The sequence below is a fragment of the Pinus tabuliformis genome, chromosome J (genome assembly GCF_031772625.1).
Source record: "Pinus tabuliformis cultivar Carrire ecotype Pingquan chromosome J, CPIR1, whole genome shotgun sequence".
In the NCBI taxonomy this organism is placed as follows: domain Eukaryota; kingdom Viridiplantae; phylum Streptophyta; class Pinopsida; order Pinales; family Pinaceae; genus Pinus; species Pinus tabuliformis.
Genome location: NC_142295.1, coordinates 1305415883 through 1305436828, shown reverse-complemented (window position 1 = coordinate 1305436828; position 20946 = coordinate 1305415883). Strand labels below are relative to the sequence as shown.

The following is a 20946-nucleotide window of genomic DNA, read 5'->3' as shown; positions in this document are numbered from 1 at the left end:
TTCAAAAGGAGGCTAAGGAAGCTAGTTTTCAATTCCAAGTAAGTTTTTTCACTTGAAAAATCCATATTTCATTGTTTTCCATGTATTTAATTTTTTTTGGTTCTTTCAAGTTTCAATTTTCAGTTTTCAAGTTTTAAATTTACCCTATTTTTTTTCCAAATTTATCTTGGGTTTTCCATTTTACTTGGCTACATTTTTTTCTTTAATTTTCAAATTTATTTCCTTTACAAATTTCAAACATTTCATCAACCACCGAGTATACCACATGGGCTCATTGTGATATGATTGTATGGAAAAATAGCCTACAAATACTGCCAAAAACCTATTGGAGGAGGGGGTATTCAAAGGATGAAACAACACTTGGCTAGGATAAGAAACCAAGTAAAGCCATGCAAAGCACCAAATGAAGTGATTGGGCATATTAGGGCAGAATTCCTTGAGAATTTTGAGCAGTTTAAGGAGCATAAGGCTAGTGATAAGGCTATCCAAGAAGAACTCGCAAAGAAGAAGGAACTTGCACAAGCCATGAACGCAGGTGGGTGTGAATATTTTGAGATACAATACTCCTCTTCTACCCCTTCCAGCAATGTCCATGACCCCCTTCGTTATGTTCCTCATGCTCTTGGGTCTTACAATCAAGGCTAACAATCTCAAGGTAAAAAGAGAATGAACATCAAAAGTTAATTTCAATTGTTCAAAAGTGTAGCTTGGGAGGTACTCCCACAAGCCTCAGAGTACTAGGTTTGTGTGGACTTGACCCACGAAAATGGACCTTTGTTAGAAAAGTACCCAAGTTGTGAAATTTCGACCCAATGTTGTGGGCTAAAGACCCAAAGAAAATATTTGTTTATTCTATTTGTTGTAAGAAGGCACCTTTGATGGACTAAAGGGGTCACCTAAGGCAACCTTAGAAAAGTATAAATACAAGAGACCTAAGGAGAGGTCTCACTACATCATAGCAACCCATCACAAGAAGCATCACGAGATAAGGAGAGACGCAAAACCTCGGGAGGAGCCACGGTTAGAGAAAGAGCAAGGTTATGGTTTGTTCTCTATTGAAGAGAAGATGAGTTTGGCCTAGCATCCAGGCCAAGTTTTCGTGTGATATTTGTGCCCTAAAAAGAGCTTTGCCCAGGCCTAAACAAGGAGGAAAGGAGCCACCGAAATTCTGGTTGAGATATGGTCTTTGTTCTATGTATAGGGAGGAGGGCCAAGCACTGAAAGAGGCCAAATAAGCCTCAGTATAGTCCATTGTACAGGGCCGAAGTTCCTTAGAAAATTGTGTAGGGTCTCTATGGTAAGGCCAAGCCCTAAAGAAGGTCGAATTAGCCTCAAACTTGGAATAGAGGCAACAAATTGTCTCAGGCAGAGAGAAAACGCAGTTAGACAGTGTGTCAGTTGATATGTTGTTGAAGATTGGTTGTTGAGTGTGATTGTGGAAGTCTGTTCAAGAAAGGTGTTTGAACAATGTGTCAAAGAGTTGATTGTACAGTGAATTGAAGGGTCTTATTCATTGTGAGAAGTTGAGTGTTTTGAGGTTGAGTATAAAGTGGTTTGAAGGAGAAAATACTTTGTGACCAGCTGGTGGACAAAGAAGTATAAGGAGGTATTTCTTTGTAGTATTGGAGGCAAAGCACAGCGAGGCATCAGTGGCAAAAGAGGACTGAAAGGACTATTGTCCAAGGGAATCTTGAACAAGTAGGTTGGTCATTTTTGTCATTGGTCTTTTGGGCAGATTGAGGCTAAAGGAATTCTCCTCAAGCCCTAGTGTATATTGTATATACTAGTGTCGTGTATCAGGGCTTTGTAAGGGACGTGATCCTTGGTACAAGAGCCCTACATTTGTTTTATTAAAGCACTAATAGAAACACGTTTTGGGTCACTTATATTTCTATGTATTTCATTGATTCATTATTATTACATTTCCACTGTGCAAAGTGCTTGAAGTTGTGTATTTCAGTGTGTTTATGATCGTGATTAGACATAGCCCTGATATGAACTACTACGAAAAACCAACATCAACTTCCCCCACCACTGCCTCTGCTAATGCCACTTCTTCCCAACCAAGTCTAACTCAACACACTTTGGATAACCATTGGTAAAAGCAATGCAAAGACGTTGCTTTTCAATACATTGCTAGACACTGGCATGGTACAGATATCCCCTATAATGTTGCCCACCCACCTTATTACCAAGCCATGTGGGACTCTGTTATATTTGCAAAAAAGGGCTTCAAAGGCCCTAGTATGCATGACTTGAAGGGAAGTCTTTTGCAAAAGGAGATTTTCTCCATTGATGAATGTTTGACCAAGTATAGAGAGTCATGGGCCAAAACAAGTTTTTCAATCATGTTAGATGGATAGACCGATGGAAAGAACCACACTATCATCAATTTCCTTGTTTCTTGCCCTCAAGGAACCATGTTTAATGAAATCAGATTATACAACTAATAGGGTGAAGGATGCAAACATTTTATTTGAGCTTTTGGATGAGATGATTAAGACAGTGGCGAAGGAGAATGTCATGTAACTTGCAAGTCATCACAGATAATGGCTCAAACTATGTTCTTGTTGGAAAGATGCTAAAGTCCAAATATAGGACCATATTTTGGACCCCATTTACTGCACATTGCACAGACCTCATGCTTGAGGACATAGACAAAGTGGAGTGGGTAAAGAACATTGTAGATCATGCCAAGCGTAATACATCTACAACTACTCATGGGTATTGAGCCTAGTGAAGAAAACCATTGGGGGCAAGGAGCTTGTTAGGCCTGCCATTACGAGATTTGCAACTCACTTCCTTACATTGCGATCTCTCAATTCTAGCAACAAAACTTGTAGAAAATGTTTTCTTCTAAGAAATGGAATTCATCTCTGTGGGTTCGTAAACAAGATGGCAAAGACACTAGAAAGAAAGTTTTTGAGAACTCTTTTTGGAAAAAAGTTTGCAGAGGATGTGAAAATTGGCGAGGCACATGTTAAGGTGTTACAACTGATGGATGGGGAAAAATTGGCTATGGGCTACATCTATGAGGCTATGGATCAAGCAAAGGAGTAGATACAAGCAACCTACAAAGATTAAGTAGATAAATATGGGTTGATTTGCGAGATCACTGACAACATATGGAACAATCAACTCCATCATCCAATACATGCAGTCAGGTATTTCCTGAACCCAAAGTATCATTATAAAGCTTAGCTAGAAGAAGATCATAGTGGGGAGGTCAAAGATGGGTTGTACAATTGCTTGGAGTGCATGGTCCCTAGGGAGTCCAGCCAAGTGAAAATACATAAACAGATATGTCTTTTCACTATTGCCTAAGGTACCTTTGGCAAAAAATTGGCAAAGATAAGCAATTCTAATTTGTTTTTTTTAAGTTCAATTGTTTACAATTCAAATTGTAAATACTTGTTGTTTTGGCCAAACTTAGAATCTAAACTAATGTACAATGAACTATCTAATGCTTTTGTCTTTGCAGCACATTGGCGGGAGTCGCATGGCAACCAATGTCCTCAATTGCAAAAGTTTGCAGTTAGAGTCCTCAACCAAACTTTTAGTTCTACTTCTTCTCGTTGTGAGCACAGTTGGTTTGTTTTTTAGCAAATACACACGAAGAAGAGAGATCGTTTGGAACAAAAATCTCGTCTTTATGCCGTACAACCTTCGACTAAGGCACAACCTATTGATGAATAGAAGACCTGATCTAGAAACAGCTTTGTTGGAGGATATTGATCCAACATCAGAATGGGTAGAGAGGACTCAACCAGCCGATTTTGATCCTGATTTTGATCCAACATCAGAATGGGTGGAGAGCACTCAACCAACTAAGTTTGATGACTTGATCCTGATTTTGATATTGATTCCATGGAGTTAGGGGGGTTGATCCCAATGCATATTTGGTAGTGCCAATGGAACCAAAACTAGTAGTTGAATCAAGCAAAGTAAAACAACCAATGGAAGGCACTAGTCGTGCAGCTCGACCAACTCGTGCTTCTATTAGTTCTAGTTTTGATGCTACTACTATTACTACTAAGGTTGCAGAGCAGTCTGAAGAGTCGTCTGACTCTCAGCCAAATGATGTTTATATAGCTCCTATTGATGATCCCATGTCTAGTAGTGGTGATGAGTTTGATGGGGAGTGATCATGTTGATCACTGATTGGTATGTAGATTTGTGGTAGGCCAGTGACCTAGTAGCTTGTAGCATTGTTCTTAGACTCTAGAGGCAATTTAGAGCCTCATTGATTGTGTATTTTGTTCTTGATATCTATTGCACTCAGTGCCATTTTGATATATTCACCCTTATATGGTATACAGATGAGCAAACTTTGTATATTTTGTCTCTAATGGTTTGGAATCATGGTTTTAAATCTTAAAAAATATTTTTTTCATTAAAAATTACTTATTTCATGTATTTTTTTAAAGAATGGTTCATTGAGATCTAATCAATTTGATTTTTCTAGTTCTAGCTCAAAAATTGGTTTAACAGGTGGATCGAATGAGTTACCATTCTAGTTTTTAAAACTATGTCCCTATGTCACGCTCAAAGGAGCAAGAGGGGTGACATTGCACTCTCTAACTCAAGCATTGGGGCTCCAAAGTGATGTGCAGTCCCTACCCGGTCATCTCAAGGATAACCATCATCATCTGAGCTCCAAAACAAGTGATGCCCATCAAACAGTGTTAAGGCCATCTTGAATGCATGATGCATACACTAGGCACTTCATCAATATCTCCAACGCCAAGCTTCATTGGCTCAGTGTTTCAACATATAGGAGTCCCTCAAGGTGTCAAGCATCTTGTGGGGTCATCAAGTAGCCCAACGCTCTGCTCTAGATAGGCAATGTTGCATCAACAAGCTCTTCTCTCTCTCTGCAATGGATAATATGACCTTTGTTGCTCTACTGAGAACGTGGAGCAATCACCTCAAGAAGCCTTTGTTGCTGCGATGAGGACCACCTCACAAAACCCTCTCAAGATCAAGTGAAAATCAACAATCATTAGGTACAAAAACCTGGATGAATCATAGTGGACCATACTTAATGTTAGAGGCACAATAATACTTTACACAAAGATCACCTTCAAATATCTAACTAGACTAAGTCTCATATAATTACTCCCTCCTTATGTTAGGGATGGCTAGATGGTTAATCCTATCAGGCGTTTCCAACCCCCAAGGGGAAGTGACAAGACCCAAGTTATCCTATCAATCCATAGGTATGTGTGAAATGGTGGCAATGACGTGGGCATGATTTCAAGCCAAGGTGACATAGCCAAGTGACCAGCTAATGGTGATCCAACATCCATATTGTATAGACGTAAGGATGGAGCAATTGTGGAGGCATGAGTTACCCCTTTCCTTGGCCTATGTTTTCCACCCCTCTGGTGCACCTTTTAGTTCTTTATGATTATGCTTTGATTTGGGTGCATAATTGAGGAGCCCAAGCTTGCCTTTTGAGATTTAGCATTTAATACCCCTTATTATTAGGCAATTTATTGCTCATCAAGGTTGGGACAATAAAAGAGTTCCTTTTACTACATGAAGCATCATGTGCTTGAGGATTCGAGTGATGGTTGATGAAGGGGGTAGAGCTCATGCTAGGATTTTTCCCATGCACTAATCAAATGTCCTAGCCATATTTTGCATTTTATCTTTTTCTTTCATTGTGGCTTTCTTATGCTTTTAACTTTCTTTTAGCTACATCAATGTCCAGGGAAAAAAAATTTGGCCTTGCCTCAAGGATGAGGATGAGAGGGTGCCAATCCCCATGACTAATGACCACCAGCCCAAAGAATGGAGATGGAATAATGGGAAAGATGGAAAGTGGTAGGTATGGGATATCATGGACATGCTACTTCAATCAAACCTTCCCCAGTATTGCCCTTCCTATAACCCTAAGGCCTCAAACATGGTCCCACTAGACTAGAGTCAAAGACTAACCTCCCAAGTGAAGTGAGGAAACAGCATATAGTCAAGATTGGTCAATCATCCAGATCACGCCTTGATTCATATTAGTATGCCCGAAACATCAAGTAAAAGCACATGATTACAAAATGGTTAAAGTACATACCAATGGATGACCCACCTCCCTTCAACAAGGAATGTCAAATGGGAGAAAGGAATCTAACCAAAACAAGAGTTGGAGGTTCTATGTCGTTGTGTCATGTGTTGATGAATAGGATTGTTGGCTAGCTAGCTGTCCAAGGAGGAGAAAAGTTTTCTCCTATGGGTTACCCTCTTTTTGGTGGGTAACAGTGGTAGTATGCCTTTGTCCTATGTGTGTCAATTCAACGAGTTGCATGAATCTTTTGCAACCATGTTATTCAAAGCGATAAAAACCCATACACAAAATTATATATCGATATCATTCAATATTCAGCGATTGGGGAGGTCATTCTTTTAGGTGACTTCAATGCCCACACTATATCTCTCCAAAATCCTCTCCATGACCAATCCGAAGATGCTTTTTGTACTCAAGACGTGGATGTTGAGATAGTGGCACTTCACAGATTGTTAGCGAATGCTTTGGGGACCATTACAACATATGGTTGGCATCCTTTATAGCCAGGGGAATCTTACGAGCTATTGATATTTAACAACCTCCCATAGTTCCTTAGTTCTAGTCACTTCGCATGCTTCCCACATAGTAGAGGAGCTATTGTAGTTGAGTATGCCATATCCTTGGGTGCGCCACTTCTCCATAACCCCCATCCCCTTAACCAATAACACGCTCGTTTCCTTCTCTCTCTAGAGCAATCCTCTCCCCCACTTCTACCTCACCCAACCCTGAACCACTATTCTTTTCAATGAGGGAGACTCGAACATCTTCTCAAAGCACCACTGCAAGTTGCTCCCTCCTAAATCCGTGTTCTCATTTCCCAACTCTGCATTTACTAGATATGATTGTCTTTCATTTGTTATTTGGGAAGCAACCATCAAATCCTACCCGCACATCACCCGATCCACCTCTCTTTCCCCAAAAATCGGTTCAAATCCCATGAACCAATGGTATGACACAGACTGCAAAGCTCTCCATCACTAGCTTACATATCATATATGCCTTCTCCCATGATCTCCATTCTTATCCCGATCTTAAAACTTCCTAGCAATGCCCCTTCTGCCACAAGAAACACCTCTTCATCTCACAAAGGAGACATAAATTGCATGCTTCTCTTCTCCATACCCCTAAAAACTTTTGGTGCACCTTTTTTATTAGAATTCCATGCACCTAGGTCTAGTATATGTTTAGACAGAAAACATAAACACATTAAAAATGCCTAACTTCAAAAACTTTTGCATCGAAGAAGATTCTATTAAACCACCATGTCTTTTTTTTGGGGAGAAGAGATTCAGATCACCAACAATGATACTTTTTTGGGGGTACCATTCTCATAGCCTCGCTTCAATATTCAACATGCTCATTAACTTCATGTAAACAAATGTTATGGATCATTAGTTGTTGTTGAGAGACTATTTCCGTCATTGTTTTCATGACATTCCATCCAAGATATCTCCTATGGATTTCCTTATTCGCCTCACGGTGCTTTAGGTTTAAATACATGGCAGCCTTGTTTATTGAACACTACTTAGGCTTCAATTGAGTGAGTGTGAACCCCTCTCCTTCAATGCATCATCAAATGAAAGAAAACAGTACCCCAACACATCATCCCTGTAGAGTTTGGTGCTTGACCCTTTTGAATAGAGACGATTTTCTTCTTGGTTTTACTTCACTATATTTGGAGATTTGTTGCCTCAGCGACAAGTCAAGACCAATGCCCGAGCATGGTCTATTGCCACTCCCTTATCTACTCCTCAAGGTCGTTGTAGGTGTTGATTTGTAGGGGTCTAAGACCTTTTGGAGTCAGTTGGGATTTTGATAGATCAACTTCCTCCATTCAAACCATCTGTGATGACATTTATAGACAGTTTGTGCAAGTCACTTGGGCAAACCCCTAAGGCAGGCTACATCCAAAGATGGCCTTCTATGCTGAGCACTTCATAGAGTTGCAGGACGGACTTATAATCCAACCACCATACACATCTCATCATTGAGTGCACTCTCTTCGTATCTACTTATGCCAATTCTAAGTGGGCTCACATAGACTATGAGTTGAGAAAGAGTCGCAAGCCACTAGATTGTATGGACAAAGAGGACCTGCTAGCTGAGTTATCTTTGTGAAGTTGAGATAAAGGAGCACTTCATATTCAACTACCCCATTTATTATGAGATCCGTTGCTTGTTTAGAGGGATCCAAGTCCTATCCAGTTTTTTTGATAATCACACCAAAGATTTCTAACCCTTTTTCAAGCAACATGCTCTCGAACTTTGTGCTGATATTCTCCAACCTCCTAGAACAAATCCCACTCAGCAAATTACTTCTTTCTTTACAGTGCTCCCATCAACTAGGGGCACCAAAAGGAAAATACATAGCAACATTGCATCTAACTCTAGATCAATGCCAAACCCGAGGGAGCATCCCCCCTCCCTAGAGACACTGCTAGACCATATCTCTTTCCAACATGCAGACAAGTCCACCTAGACATCAGTGGCGGGTTATTTCTTCCCTTGACACTTCCTTGGGACACCACTCTATCTTTAATTTTCTTCATTCAGTCTTGGATGTTGCAAGAGATAGATTTAGTGGACCATGATCTAGCCCATGGATCCTCTCCTTTTATATATCTCCCTTCCATTGCAGCTGTCCGCAGTTGGAGTTGAGGGTTTTCCATGTTTTAGAATAGACCTCTTGCTTTGCTTCTTGTTCTTTATAGAGGAGACATTTTGGTACTCCTGCTTTGTATCAACATAATTGTGCTCTTATCTATTAGACTGATCTTACAAAATTAAATTATAGTCACATAAAGCTTGTAGATGTATGTTTCAGCAGTAATTGATGTAATCTGCCATTGTTTAATATCCAACCATTATCAGGATAAAACCACAGAACTATAAGTAGCAGATACCTACAAATAAAAATAATCAACAATGACAGAATGCCAATACTTTCCTTTAAAGACTTTTGAACTTTATGGTTGATGGATTTAAAAATTAGATACCTCCTCAAATATTCTGGCTCTTTTTGCACAAGATTATGCCTTTCAGCTTTTGTCTGCAAGATAATCAAACCAAGAGTTTTCTACTCAATGTAGTCATCCATCATCTAGAACTATGAACGGGAAACGCAAACTAAAGATTCAGACAGGAAAGGCATCTATAGCTTCAAACGGCATTTAAATAAGTATAAAATCTGCATGATATCAAACCCACCTCAAATTCATCCATATCTTCTGCAAGCATAGGTAAGTTATAACCCTTCAACTTTGAAACCAGATTTTGGTCTAGCAGTACATTAGTGATTTTCAAATTATTATGGAAGATACCAGGTACCACCCCTGTATGCAAGAAAAGAATGCCCCTGGCCATTCCAATTGCTGCAGCTAGTCTTTCTGGCCAGGTTAATACTTCTCCAGTCATTCCTCCTGCAAAAGCAAGTTGCATATGATATATACCAAATTATCTATTCAAGTTCAAAAAACAGATAAATCATGTATAGTCCTATAACTTTATTAATAGTATACTTACCAGAGAGATTGCTTCGCAATGTCCCATTAGATACATATTCAAATATCAGAAAAATCCTTTTTACAGTTGAACCATCTTCATCATAATCAATGCAGTGTCCAAGAAGACTGACTAAGTGGCGATGTCGCAGCTTTGAAAGCAGCTCCAAGTGAGGTTTCAAATTTTGAATGGGATATCCCCATTCAAGCTCCAAGCACCTTATCACAGCCAAAGTTCCATCCTCAAGCCTACCCCTGTATAGCTAGATTGGCATGGGCATGTTTTCACATTCAGTCAGAATACATTTTGCTCATAAGCATCAGAATAGACAACAGAAAAATATATTTATGCCAATGCTAATTGAGTTACATACAAGGTATGAAAAAGCACAAATTTCAACAGCTTTCAGCTCATAATATATGTAAGGGGTGGCAGGCATGACGGGGTCATGTTCGATCCCAAAGGAAATCAATAAACTTCATTTGCCTGCGGAATTGTTGAAACCGCAAAACAATCAGGTTGAATTCCTGCGCCTTTAAAAAGGAATTCTGATTATGAAGAGACGAGGCATTAAAAATACAATAGCAGTTGGTGCCTTGATGATAATTATGCACCACAGTCTATGAAACTCTTCCCAAGAAACCTCTCATGAACAGGTTGCTCCACTGAATCCAAAAACAGGTAGAAGGACACAAAATATTAAGTTTTATAACTCCTTGAGACGGCTAAACTCACTGGCTGACTTTATGGCCAAAAGGGCCTGCAGTTTAGCTCTGGGGATTCTATGGAAAGATGGAGAGGAGAGGAGAGGGATGGCATTAGGTCTTTAGCAACCTCCCCTAATTTTATCATCCATTGCTCAATTCTTAATGATCCATTTAATATGCCTAGACAAGTGGCTAAGCCATGATAACATGCAGTTGCATTTGATTAATGGGACAGACTGTCATGCCTTTCATTTGAATTTTGAACTCACAGCCTTTCTCCTTCATTAAGCCTACCAGGGTGCAATGGCACCAAGCATGTGGACTTATCATTTTGATCCAAATGAATACTTGGAAGCTGGAAATTCCAGTTCAGTTTATGGACAAGAGGTCTGATCTTTTACCTCTTTCTGTTATGTTGGAGTGCCATTCCTTTGGAAGGGGAGAAATTCTATAAGCTGTCGATCTTATGTTCGTGCTCTGCATGTGATATTTTCTGTTATCTCTGAATGTGACCTGATCGATTCACTACATGGATCAAGAATCTTGGACTCACTCTCAGGGTGAAAATCAACGTCAGGCTTCAAACTCAGGTAATAATTTTCTAAATCCTTCCTGTCTGCCAGATATGAGAAGCTGTTTCAAGTCTGCTGGGTTCTAATTTCTGATCCTTTTAAATTGAATTATTATATTTCTTTGGAAAAACTGTGCAAATAAATCCAGGATTCTACATTAGAAGTTGGCCATCCAATTGTTCTACCAGACTAGATGTTATAAAAGGATTTCCTCAATCATCTCTTCTGCATTACAGCACTTCCCACCTTAACCAATTATAGGCTCATAGGGACTGTCTTTGGCCATTTCGCTAAAAATTGGTGATATGGATAACCACAACGAGCCAAATCGCCCCACGCCTGTTGATTTGGGGTAGCATCAGATGTGCTCTATCCACGAATATTGGTGGAGAGGCTAAGGCACATGAGATCTCCAATACCCAGAAAGGGTTTGGGCAGAGATTCTAAACAGTTTGGGAGATGTTAAAATAATTAATACTTTTAATGGAGTCCCTAAATCTAAACTTAGGGAAAAAAATTATTAATGTGAATTAATATAAAACTGTGTTAGAATGGTCTAAAAGTCATGGATCAAGCAAGATCTAATCTTAGCCGTTGATTGGGGACTTAATCTCGACCGTTGATTTGTCAACGAGAAAAGTATAAGAGAAGGCTTGAGGGTCACTTGGAGAACACACCAAGAGATCAAGATTTCGACTTTCTGGGGCTGGGTTTGCTGAGAAAATTGAAAGAGTGATCAGAGTTGCAGCTGAAGGCCAGTGAATACAGAAACAAAGAGGCAGAGATAGCACCGGGAGGATCACCACAGTAGCCGGAGAGAGGGACAGAGAAGCAGCCAAGGGTTCACGCAAAGCTAGCCAAGAGTTGTGCAGTGCCTCAGAGGGCCAGCATCGGTGACGCAGAGGGCCACAGGACTGACACAGTGCCTCCACAAGCTGACGCAGGCCAAGCCAGAGTGGCGTTGGGCTAACGCTGGGCTAGAGAGAGGCTGACGCAGTTCCTAGAGGCTGACGACGGGGTTTTGTGGGGCAGATTGGAGCTGTGGAGCTGTCAGAGTGTTTATCCGGGGTTTCAACCGAAATATCTGTTTTCGAGTAGAGAAGTACTACTGCTGAGATTTTTCTCTGTTGGGTGAGCCGGATTTGGCGCCCAAATTGTATTCTGAAGCTCCTTAATAAATCAAACCCTCAGATAGCTGCACCAATTTTCCCGCATTGGGTTTTTCCGGGGACATTAGTCCAAAAACAATGGTGTCACTTGTGTGTTTGTTTATGTTTCGTTCAGTTTATGATCTGTAACGTGTTAAGCATGCACTTGTATTTATTTCCAGTATTTACATGGTAAATAACTTGTTAATTAACAGAACAAGTAGGTAGGAATAAATCATTAAAGTGCATGAAGGGTTTCTAACAGTTCGACTTAGAAACTTCAACATGGTATCAGAGCTTGGTTGCAAATCACAGGAGAACTGAGGACATCAGCCGAGCAGAGCAGCAGTAGCAAAAAACAGTCGTCCCGAGTAACAGAAGTTGTTCCTAGCAAAGTTGCAGCAAGGAAGGGGTGACGCAGTGCCTGCATCATCAAGATTGAGCCAGGAAGAGGCAACGCAGAGGTTGAGGGAGGCAAAGACAGGCTCATGCAGAGCCACACAGAGGCCAGGAGGGCTGACGCAGCTGGCTGAGGAGGTTGATTTGCTAGAGTCGGGATTGCGCAGAGCCTATGAGCTCTAACCTTCAGTTTGTTGGGGTTTAGGAGGTTGTGGGTAAGTTGCAAAGTGGAGCTGGTGGGGTACTATAGTCAGAACAATACCTAACAGGGCAAGACCAAGGTGGAGGGAATTGCTACCAAGGGTTTCTAGTCAAGAAATCCAAATCAGTGATGCAGCGGCACTAAGGATCGGAGTGGGGGCATCTCAACATTTGCAGAAGGATTTCCAGGAGGGAAATCGAGACTCAGAGGGAGTCACACCAAGAACTTCTAGGAGGAAGCAGAGGAGCAGCAAGATAGCAGTGAACGGGGTAAGAGACCAGGACAGACTGGACGGAGCCTCAAACTTCGTAGTCTGGAAGGCCAGAATCTTATCCGTTCTAGACAGAAATCGTGTCAAGCACTTCGCCTTGAGGACGATAGCAATCCCAATTGACCCAGCTGATAACGACAAGTACGAGGAGGCAATGGCGAGGGCCAAGAGCATCATTCTTGACAAGGTCAAGGACCATGTAGTACCACATATTGCTGAAAAGGACACGACAAATGAGATGTGGGAGGCCCTAAAGAAATTGTACCAGCATACTTCTATGCAGAGAAGGATGTTACTAGAAAATCAGCTGCGATCATACCAGATGCAGAAGGGAGAACAAATCGACCCCTTCCTCGGTCAATTGAAGGAGATCCAGGTTCCGCTGACTTCCATAGGGGCCACGCCGGATCAAGAATTGATGGTTAGAACAGCGCTGAACACAGTCTCAGAAGACTGGGAGGTGTTTGTCCAGAGCATACTGAGCAGGTCGACACTTCCAAATTGGGAGGAAATGAGGGTTGCTCTTTGTCAAGAAGAGATCAGAAGGTTGAGCAAGGCGGGAAGCAGCGGCAAGGGGATCAGAATCAAGAAGGAGGATGTGGATGCTGCCCTAGCATCTGAGGAAAAGCAAGAGAAACGGAAGAAGAAGGACCTCTCTAAGGTCAAATGCTTCCACTGCGGGGAGTTGGATCATTATGCGACCCAGTGTCCAAGGAAGAAGAGTAAGGGATAGGCCTCGGAAACCAAGGCTGCGCCACCAAAGGGCAAAGAAGGAAGTGGAGACAGACGATGACTGTGCCATGAGTGCACACACACCACTTGAGCAGAAGTGGGGAGACATCGAGCTGTAGTCAGATGGACTACATGCGATGAGCCGCAGGATCCTCGAGGTACCCAGCCTCTTGGATTAGGCCTTGCTACGGGAGCCCCAAAGAGGAGTAGCAGTACTGGCGGTTGTCAGTAGAGACGGATGCGGATGGAGCGACAGAGGGAGCTACGGTGCAGAATTCCCAGGACAACGTGAGGCAGCAGTGCGAGAAAGCACAAGAGTGTTGCACCAGTGCAGGATGGCGCAGAGAGGTGTGCAACGGTGCGAGATGCATGGAGTTGTTGCAGCAGCGCAAAGGTCAGAAAGGGAGCACTTGTCAAGGATAGAGGAAGTTTCAGCATCGAGGGTGTCTCTAGCCTGACAGAGATGTCAGAGCTGGGAGATCAGTTACTTACTTCTCAGTAACTGAGATGCAGTGCAGTGGTTAGAAGTGGCAGTGCTATGGGCAGCACGACGCAGCATGATGAGAGGGGTTGCAGTGCAGATGCAGTAGTGGCAGTGGCAAGGCCATGGGCAGCAACATGGACGCAGAGGGAGTTGCAATACGGATGCAGCAATGGTAGTGGCAGGGCCATGGGTAGCAGTACAAGATGCAGCAGTGCAAATGATGGGCAGAAAGCCTAGCATCAGCACAGGGACCGATGCCGAATGATCAGGGTGGTACTCAGTAAGGAGTATTGCTAAAGCACAGTCCTCGCTAAGAGGGAGTGTTGATTTGGGGTAGCATCGGACGTGCTCTAGCCACGAAAATTGGTGGAGAAGCTAAGGCACATGAAATATCCAATACCTAGAAAGGGTTTGGGCAGATTCTAAACAATTTGGGAGATATTAAAATAATTAATATTTTTAATGGAGTCCCTAAATAAAATATTAATGTGAATTAATATAAAACTGTGTTAGAATGATCCAAAAGTCATGGATCAAGCCAGATCTAATTTTAGCCGTTGATTAGGGACTTAATCTCGGTCGTTGATTTGTCAACAAGAAAAGTATAAGAGGAGGCTAGAGGGTCACTTGGAGAACACACCAAGAGATCAAGATTTAGACTTTCTGGGGCTGGGTTCGCTGAGAAAGCTGAGAAAGCTGATAGAGTGATCAAAGTTGCAGGTGAGGGGCAGTGAATATAGAAGCATAGAGGCAGAGATAGCACCGAGAGGATCAGTGCAGTAGCCGGAGAGAAGGACGCAGAAGCAGCCAAGGGTTCACCCAGAGCTAGCCAGGGCTCACGCAGAGCCAGCCAGGGCTCACGCAAAGCCAGCCAAGAGTTGCACAGTGCCTCAGAGGGCCAGCATCGGTGATGCAGAGGGCCAGAGGACTGACGCAGTGCCTCCAGAGGCTGACGCGGGCCAAGCCAGAGTGACGTTGGGCTAACGTTGGGCCAGAGAGAGGCTAACGCAGTCCCTAGAGGCTGACGTTGGGGTTTCGTGGGGCAGATTGGAGTTGTGGGGCTGCCGAGTGTTTATCCGAGGTTTCAGCCAAAATATCTGCTTCCAAGTAGAGAGGTACGACTACCGAGATTTTTCTCTTTTGGGTGAACCGGATTTGGCACCCAAATTGTATTCTGAAACTGCTTAATAAATCAAACCCTCAAATAGCTACACCGGTTTTCCCGCGTTGGGTTTTTACGGGGACATTAGTCCAAAAACAATGGTGTCACTTGTGCGTTTGTTTCTGTTTCCTTCAGTTGATGATCTGTAATGTGTTGAGCATGCACTTGTATTTATTTCCAGTATTTACATGGTAAATAACTTGTTAATTAACAGAACAAGTAGGTAGGAATAAATCAGTAAACCGCATGAAAGGTTTCTAACAGTTAGACTTAGAATCTTCAACAACGTCCTATGAACACCCTAATCTCAGAGACTCAATCCAGAGATGTGAACAACGAGGTGATAACAGTCAAGAAAATCTGGCATTGGTAATGGGGAGATGGGACTTAGAAAAAAGATTTAAAAGAATGTGAACAGAACTTTGCAAGGAATCTAAAGTGACTCGAAGACAAAACATAAGGATGAAAACTAAGCTGGAAAAGCACAAAGGAAAATTGTACTATTAGAGGTGTTAGTGTTTGTAACTCAACCAGGTATTTCCATAAGGGTGTCTACTTATGGAAATCGTCATTAAAAGTATCCTATGTTTTTTCAGAACTAAAAGTTCACTTTATTAATTAATTAATAAAGTGAACATTCTTTTATTAAAGTGATTTTTAATTAATAAAGTGACCAAAGTGCATCACTTAATAATTTAATTACAAGAGAGCAATTGCTCTCACAGTTAGATTTCAACCATTGAAAATTAGGTTTTTGGTTCATGTCAAAGTTATAAAAGAAAGAGAGGGCAAAGGACAAAGACACAGAACATTCATTTCACAAGTCACATGAGTGAAGGAGAAAATCAGAGATCTGATTTTGAGCCACTGGCGAGGATTTCAGCATAATTTCAGCAAGGAGAACCAGCCAGTCTTCAACAAGGATAGGCAGTCAGTTAGAAGCAAGAAAAAGAGAAGACATACAGCCCAGCAGAGCAGGTTGTACCTCCATCTGTATGGATTCTGTACCACCATGCGGATTTGAGGGCAGGTTGCCTCAATTTCCATGCAAACTCTAATTTTCACATTTGTTGTTCGTTTGATTAAATTCTGAAAGCCATCTTTTCCCTGTGAGGGAGCTCTTGTAAATTCTGAAGATAATTTTGAATGATGAACTGATCTAAAAGGGCAGAAATATTTGTGCACTATGTGTGATTGCTTTTCTCGTTTTTTGTTGCATGCAAAAGTTAATATTACCAGCAAGTAACTAGATCTGATCTGTTTGCTTAGATAGTTGGTTTTAGGATATTTTAACATGGTATCAAAGCTCCAGCTCTGAGAGAAAAAACAGATCTATAATTTTCAAGTTACTTCAACAAGCTTGAAAGATAAAGCTCAGGACAGCCATGTCAGTAACCAGTGTTAAAGTTGAGGATCAACTTTATGGGGTTTCGAATTTCTTGCCATGCAAGGCAAGAATCTCAATGATCTTGAAGGAGCAAGACTTGTAGGAAGCCGTGTCCAACCCTCCTCCAGCTCCAACGCAGGCCTCAGGGAGCACACAGACACCAGCAATAGTAGACCCTATAGTGCAGGCAGTGTGGGATAACAAGGACATAAAGGCACAAAGGGTGATCCTTGAAGTTGCTAAGGATCATCTGATTCCGCATGTTGCAGAAAAGACCAGATCTAAACAGATGTTTAATGTCTTAGTATCATTTTTTCAAAGTGATAACATAAGTCAGAAAATGATTCTCAAAACTAAGCTCGAAGAGTGCAGAATGAACCCCTCCAACAATGACCAGCTTGCACTATTGGGGAAGTTGTATTGGATGCAGATCTAGTGAATGTTGCTCTAAATGGGTTCACCAAGGCTTGGGAACCATTCATCATGGGCATCTGTTCCTGGGAACATCTTCCCAATTGGGAGAGACTTTGGGATGATTGCATCCAAGAGGACCAGCAAGCAAGGAGTAGCAGATGAAAACTTCGCCCTGGTCAGCAAGACGAAGAAGACCAAAGCGAAAGTTTCCATCAAGAAGGGTGATAGTCAGGGAGAGGGATAGCAGTCCGGGCAGAAGAGAGATGTGAGCAAGATCAGATGTTATATCTGCCATAAGAATGGCAACTTTGCTTCTTTGTGGCCATAGAGGAAGAAGGGCAAGAGGAAGTTGCAGACAGTTGCAGCGACAGCAGAGACACAGTTGAGCGAGCTTGCTTCCAAGTTTGAGAGTGATTTTTCACTTGTGTCTTGCCTTTCTACTAGCACCATTGCTAGAAGTGTCTAGTAACTTAGATAATGACGCGAATTGTGACATGATAGAGGCTTGAGAGCTATTCAGTGGTTTTGCAGAGGACAACTTTGGGATCCATACCAAGTTTGGCGATCATGCAAAGTATGCAGTAAGGGAACAGGGGGCAGTTCAGTTCCAGCTCGAGTTAGGAGGGTCCTTTGATGCGCAAGAGGTACTCTATGTACCTGGCCCAAAGAAGAACCTTTTATCCATCTTATTCACGGAGAACAAAGTTTATGAGGATTACTTCTGAGGGGTGCAAGTGTTCATCTACCTTGAGGGAACCAATCCAAAGACTGTAGTGAGGATTGGAGTCTGGGAGGGGAACTTGTATAGACATCAGGGTCAGCCTACTTAGGCACTAATTCACACCAGTGAGAGCATGTGTGAGCTTTGGCACAAGAGGATGGGACATCTCCATCACAGAGCTCTATCATTACTGAGACAAATGATCACTAAGCTTCCAGACTTCAATCTAGAACAGCAGGGGGTGTGCAAAGGGTGTGAATTTAGCAAGAATATCAAGGCTGTTGATTTGGGGTAGCATCAGATGTGCTCTAGCCATGAAAATTGGTGGAGAGGCTAAAGCGCATGAGATCTCCAAGACCCAGAAATGGTTTGGGGAAATTCCACCCGGTTGGAGAGATATAAAATAATTAATATTTTTAGTGGGGTTCCTAAGTCTAAACTTAGGAAAATTAAAATATTAATGGGTATTAATATAAAACTGGGTGAGAATGTTGTAAATGACATGGATCAAGCCAAATCTAATCTTAGTCGTTGATTAGAGACTTAATCTCAGCCGTTGATTAGAGACTTAATCTCAGCCGTTGAAGACTCAACAAGAAAAGTATAAGAGGAGGCTTGAGGGTCAGTGGGAGATACACCAAGATTGATCAGTCAGTTTTATTTTCTGAAGCGAGGTTTGCTGAGGAAATTTGAACAAGTGATATGAGTTGCAAGCACCGAGGGGCAGTGAGTACATAGCAGAGAGGCAGAGATAGTGCCTTAGGATCAGCGCAATGGCAGAGGGGCTACACAGAGGCAGCCATAGCTACACAGAGGCAGCACGAGCCACGCAGAGGCAGCTAGTGACTGCGCATAGGCAGAGGAGCTTGCATGGGTGACGCAGAAGGCCAGAGAGTTGATGCAGAGAGGCAGAACGCTGACACAGAGGGTTCAGGAGTGACGTTGAGGCTAGCAGGGCTAACACAGAGCCTAAGAGGAGCGCTGGAAGGATTTTCATGGGGTACACTTGCTAAATATCTGTCTCCGAGAAGAGGTATTACTGTCGTGTAAAAATCTCTATTGGGTGATCCAGTTCGGCACCCTAGTTGTACTTAAGAAATCTGCATAATAATAAAACCCTCAGAACTATTGCACCGGTTTTCCCGCATTGGGTTTTTCCAAGGACGATTGTCCAATAATAACGGTGTCCCTTGTGTGTTTGTTCTAGTATTTCAGTCAATGATCTGTATATGAGTTAAGGTTGCATCTCTGTTTATTTTCAGTATTTATATTTATAAATAACTTGTTAATGTAATAAACAAGTACGAGAATTTAAACCAGAGGATGCAGTAGGGATTTCTAATGGGTTAGACTTAGAAATTTCAAAAAAGGAATCTTACCCTAGCAGTGAGACTCAATCCAAAAGCATTTTGGATCTAATACATTATGATTTAGCAAGGCCTATGTCAATATCTTCAGTAAAGGACACATCTTACTATGTGAACTTCATTGATGACTTCTCCAGGAAGACCTGGATCTACTTCATGAAAACCAAGGGCAAGGTCTTCAATCATTTCAGAGCTTTCAAAGCTCATGTGGAGAACATGACAAGAAGGAAGATCAAGGTGTTAAGAACAGAAAACGGGGGTGAAGACACTTCTAATGAGTTCACAGATTTTTGCAACGAGTAAAGAATCAAGAGGGAGAAAACAGTAGCCTACAACCCACGGCAGAATCGAGTTGTAGAGAGGAAGAAGCGGTTTATCATCAGTGCGATGAAGGCCATGATCCATGATTAGAGTTTCCCAATTTTTCTGTGGGCTAAGGCATGCAACACAACTGTGTATTTGTAGAACAGGAACCCACAACAGATTCTGGAGGATAAGACACAAAAGGAATCATTAGCAAGCAAGAGGTTTGAGATAGGACATCTCAGGATATTTGGTTGTCCAATCTATATCCACATACCTGTGGAAAAGAAGACAAAGTTGAAGCACTTAGGTGAGAGGCACATCTTGGTAGGATACAGCGAGGATTCAAAGGCTTATAGAGTCTTCCTAACAAATCAGTAAAAGACAGTGTTGAACCGAGATGTCAAGTTCGAAGAGAACTTGGCATCTAAGAAATCTCAGGACCTACCAACAGTTGCAAAGGGGACTTGGCATCTAAGAAATCTCAGGACCTACCAACAGTTGCAAAGGGGACTTAGAAGGAGGAACCAAAAGAGGAACCGAGAGCAAAGACTTCCAATAGTAGATATTGTTAATTTATGCAACTAGGGTCAAATTCCACCTTGGAAAGCTCAGATGACAGAGATGATGATTGCATTGAATTCCCCTTTTCGAGCGGACCAAAATCGACCTAAAGATCACCTCATTTGGACCAGCAGAGTTGGTTTTTGAATTTATGAACACACGTGTACAATTGGACAAACCGGCCTCAGCATCAATTGTACCCTCATGGAAGCCTATAAATACAAGAGGCCTCAAGCTCATTTGCACATCATCATCAAGCATTCTCTTCTCCTCTTCTATTGTTTGGTTCGCACAGGGCTGACGGAGGAAACTTCGCGCAAGGGTCCGAAATTACAGGTCTGAGGCTCGCACGTGTCTTCGGTTTCTGTTTTCCAGTCGCACACAATGCCATAGGTCAAATCCGACTGCAATCGCTCACATGCAGTGTTTCAAAGAGTGACTGGGAATTCGCACTCGCTCGCATAACAACCTGAAGGGGCTAGCAGGGCTGACGCAGAAGGCCAGAGAGCTAACGCAAAGAGGCAGCTAGTGACTGCGCATAGGCTGAGGGGCCTGCATGGGTGACGCAGAAGGCTATAGAGCTGACACAGAGAGGTAGAACGCTGACGCAGAGGGTTCAGGGGTGACGCTGAGGCTAGCAGGGCTGACACAGAGCCTAGGAGAAGCGTTGGAAGGATTTTCGTGGGGCAGACTTGCTGAATATCTGTCTCTGAGAAAAGGTTTTACTGTCATATAAAAATCTTTGTTGGGTGATCCAATTTGGCACCTAGTTGTACTCAAGAAATCTACATAATAATAAAACCCTCAGAATTGTTGCATTGGTTTTCCCGCATTGGGCTTTTCCAGGGACGATTGTCCACAAATAACGGTGTCCCTTGTGTGTTTGTTCCAGTATTTCAGTTGATGATCTGTATATGAGTTAAGGTTGCATCTCTGTTTATTTTCAGT

General features: G+C 42.1%; 1 protein-coding gene across 2 annotated transcripts in view; it reads right to left on the bottom strand.

The window, feature by feature from the left end:
* Positions 1-20946, bottom strand: part of LOC149232060 (Leucine-rich repeat protein kinase family protein) — a 125694-nt gene that overhangs the window by 47178 nt on the left and 57570 nt on the right. For both annotated transcript variants that reach the window (XM_089379343.1, XM_089379344.1), the window contains 3 exons: positions 9587-9827; positions 9272-9483; positions 9061-9113 (listed from right to left, as the gene is read on the bottom strand). In XM_089379343.1, coding sequence (XP_089235469.1) covers positions 9061-9113; positions 9272-9483; positions 9587-9827 — 506 coding nt within the window. The remainder of the gene's footprint in view (positions 1-9060; positions 9114-9271; positions 9484-9586; positions 9828-20946) is intronic.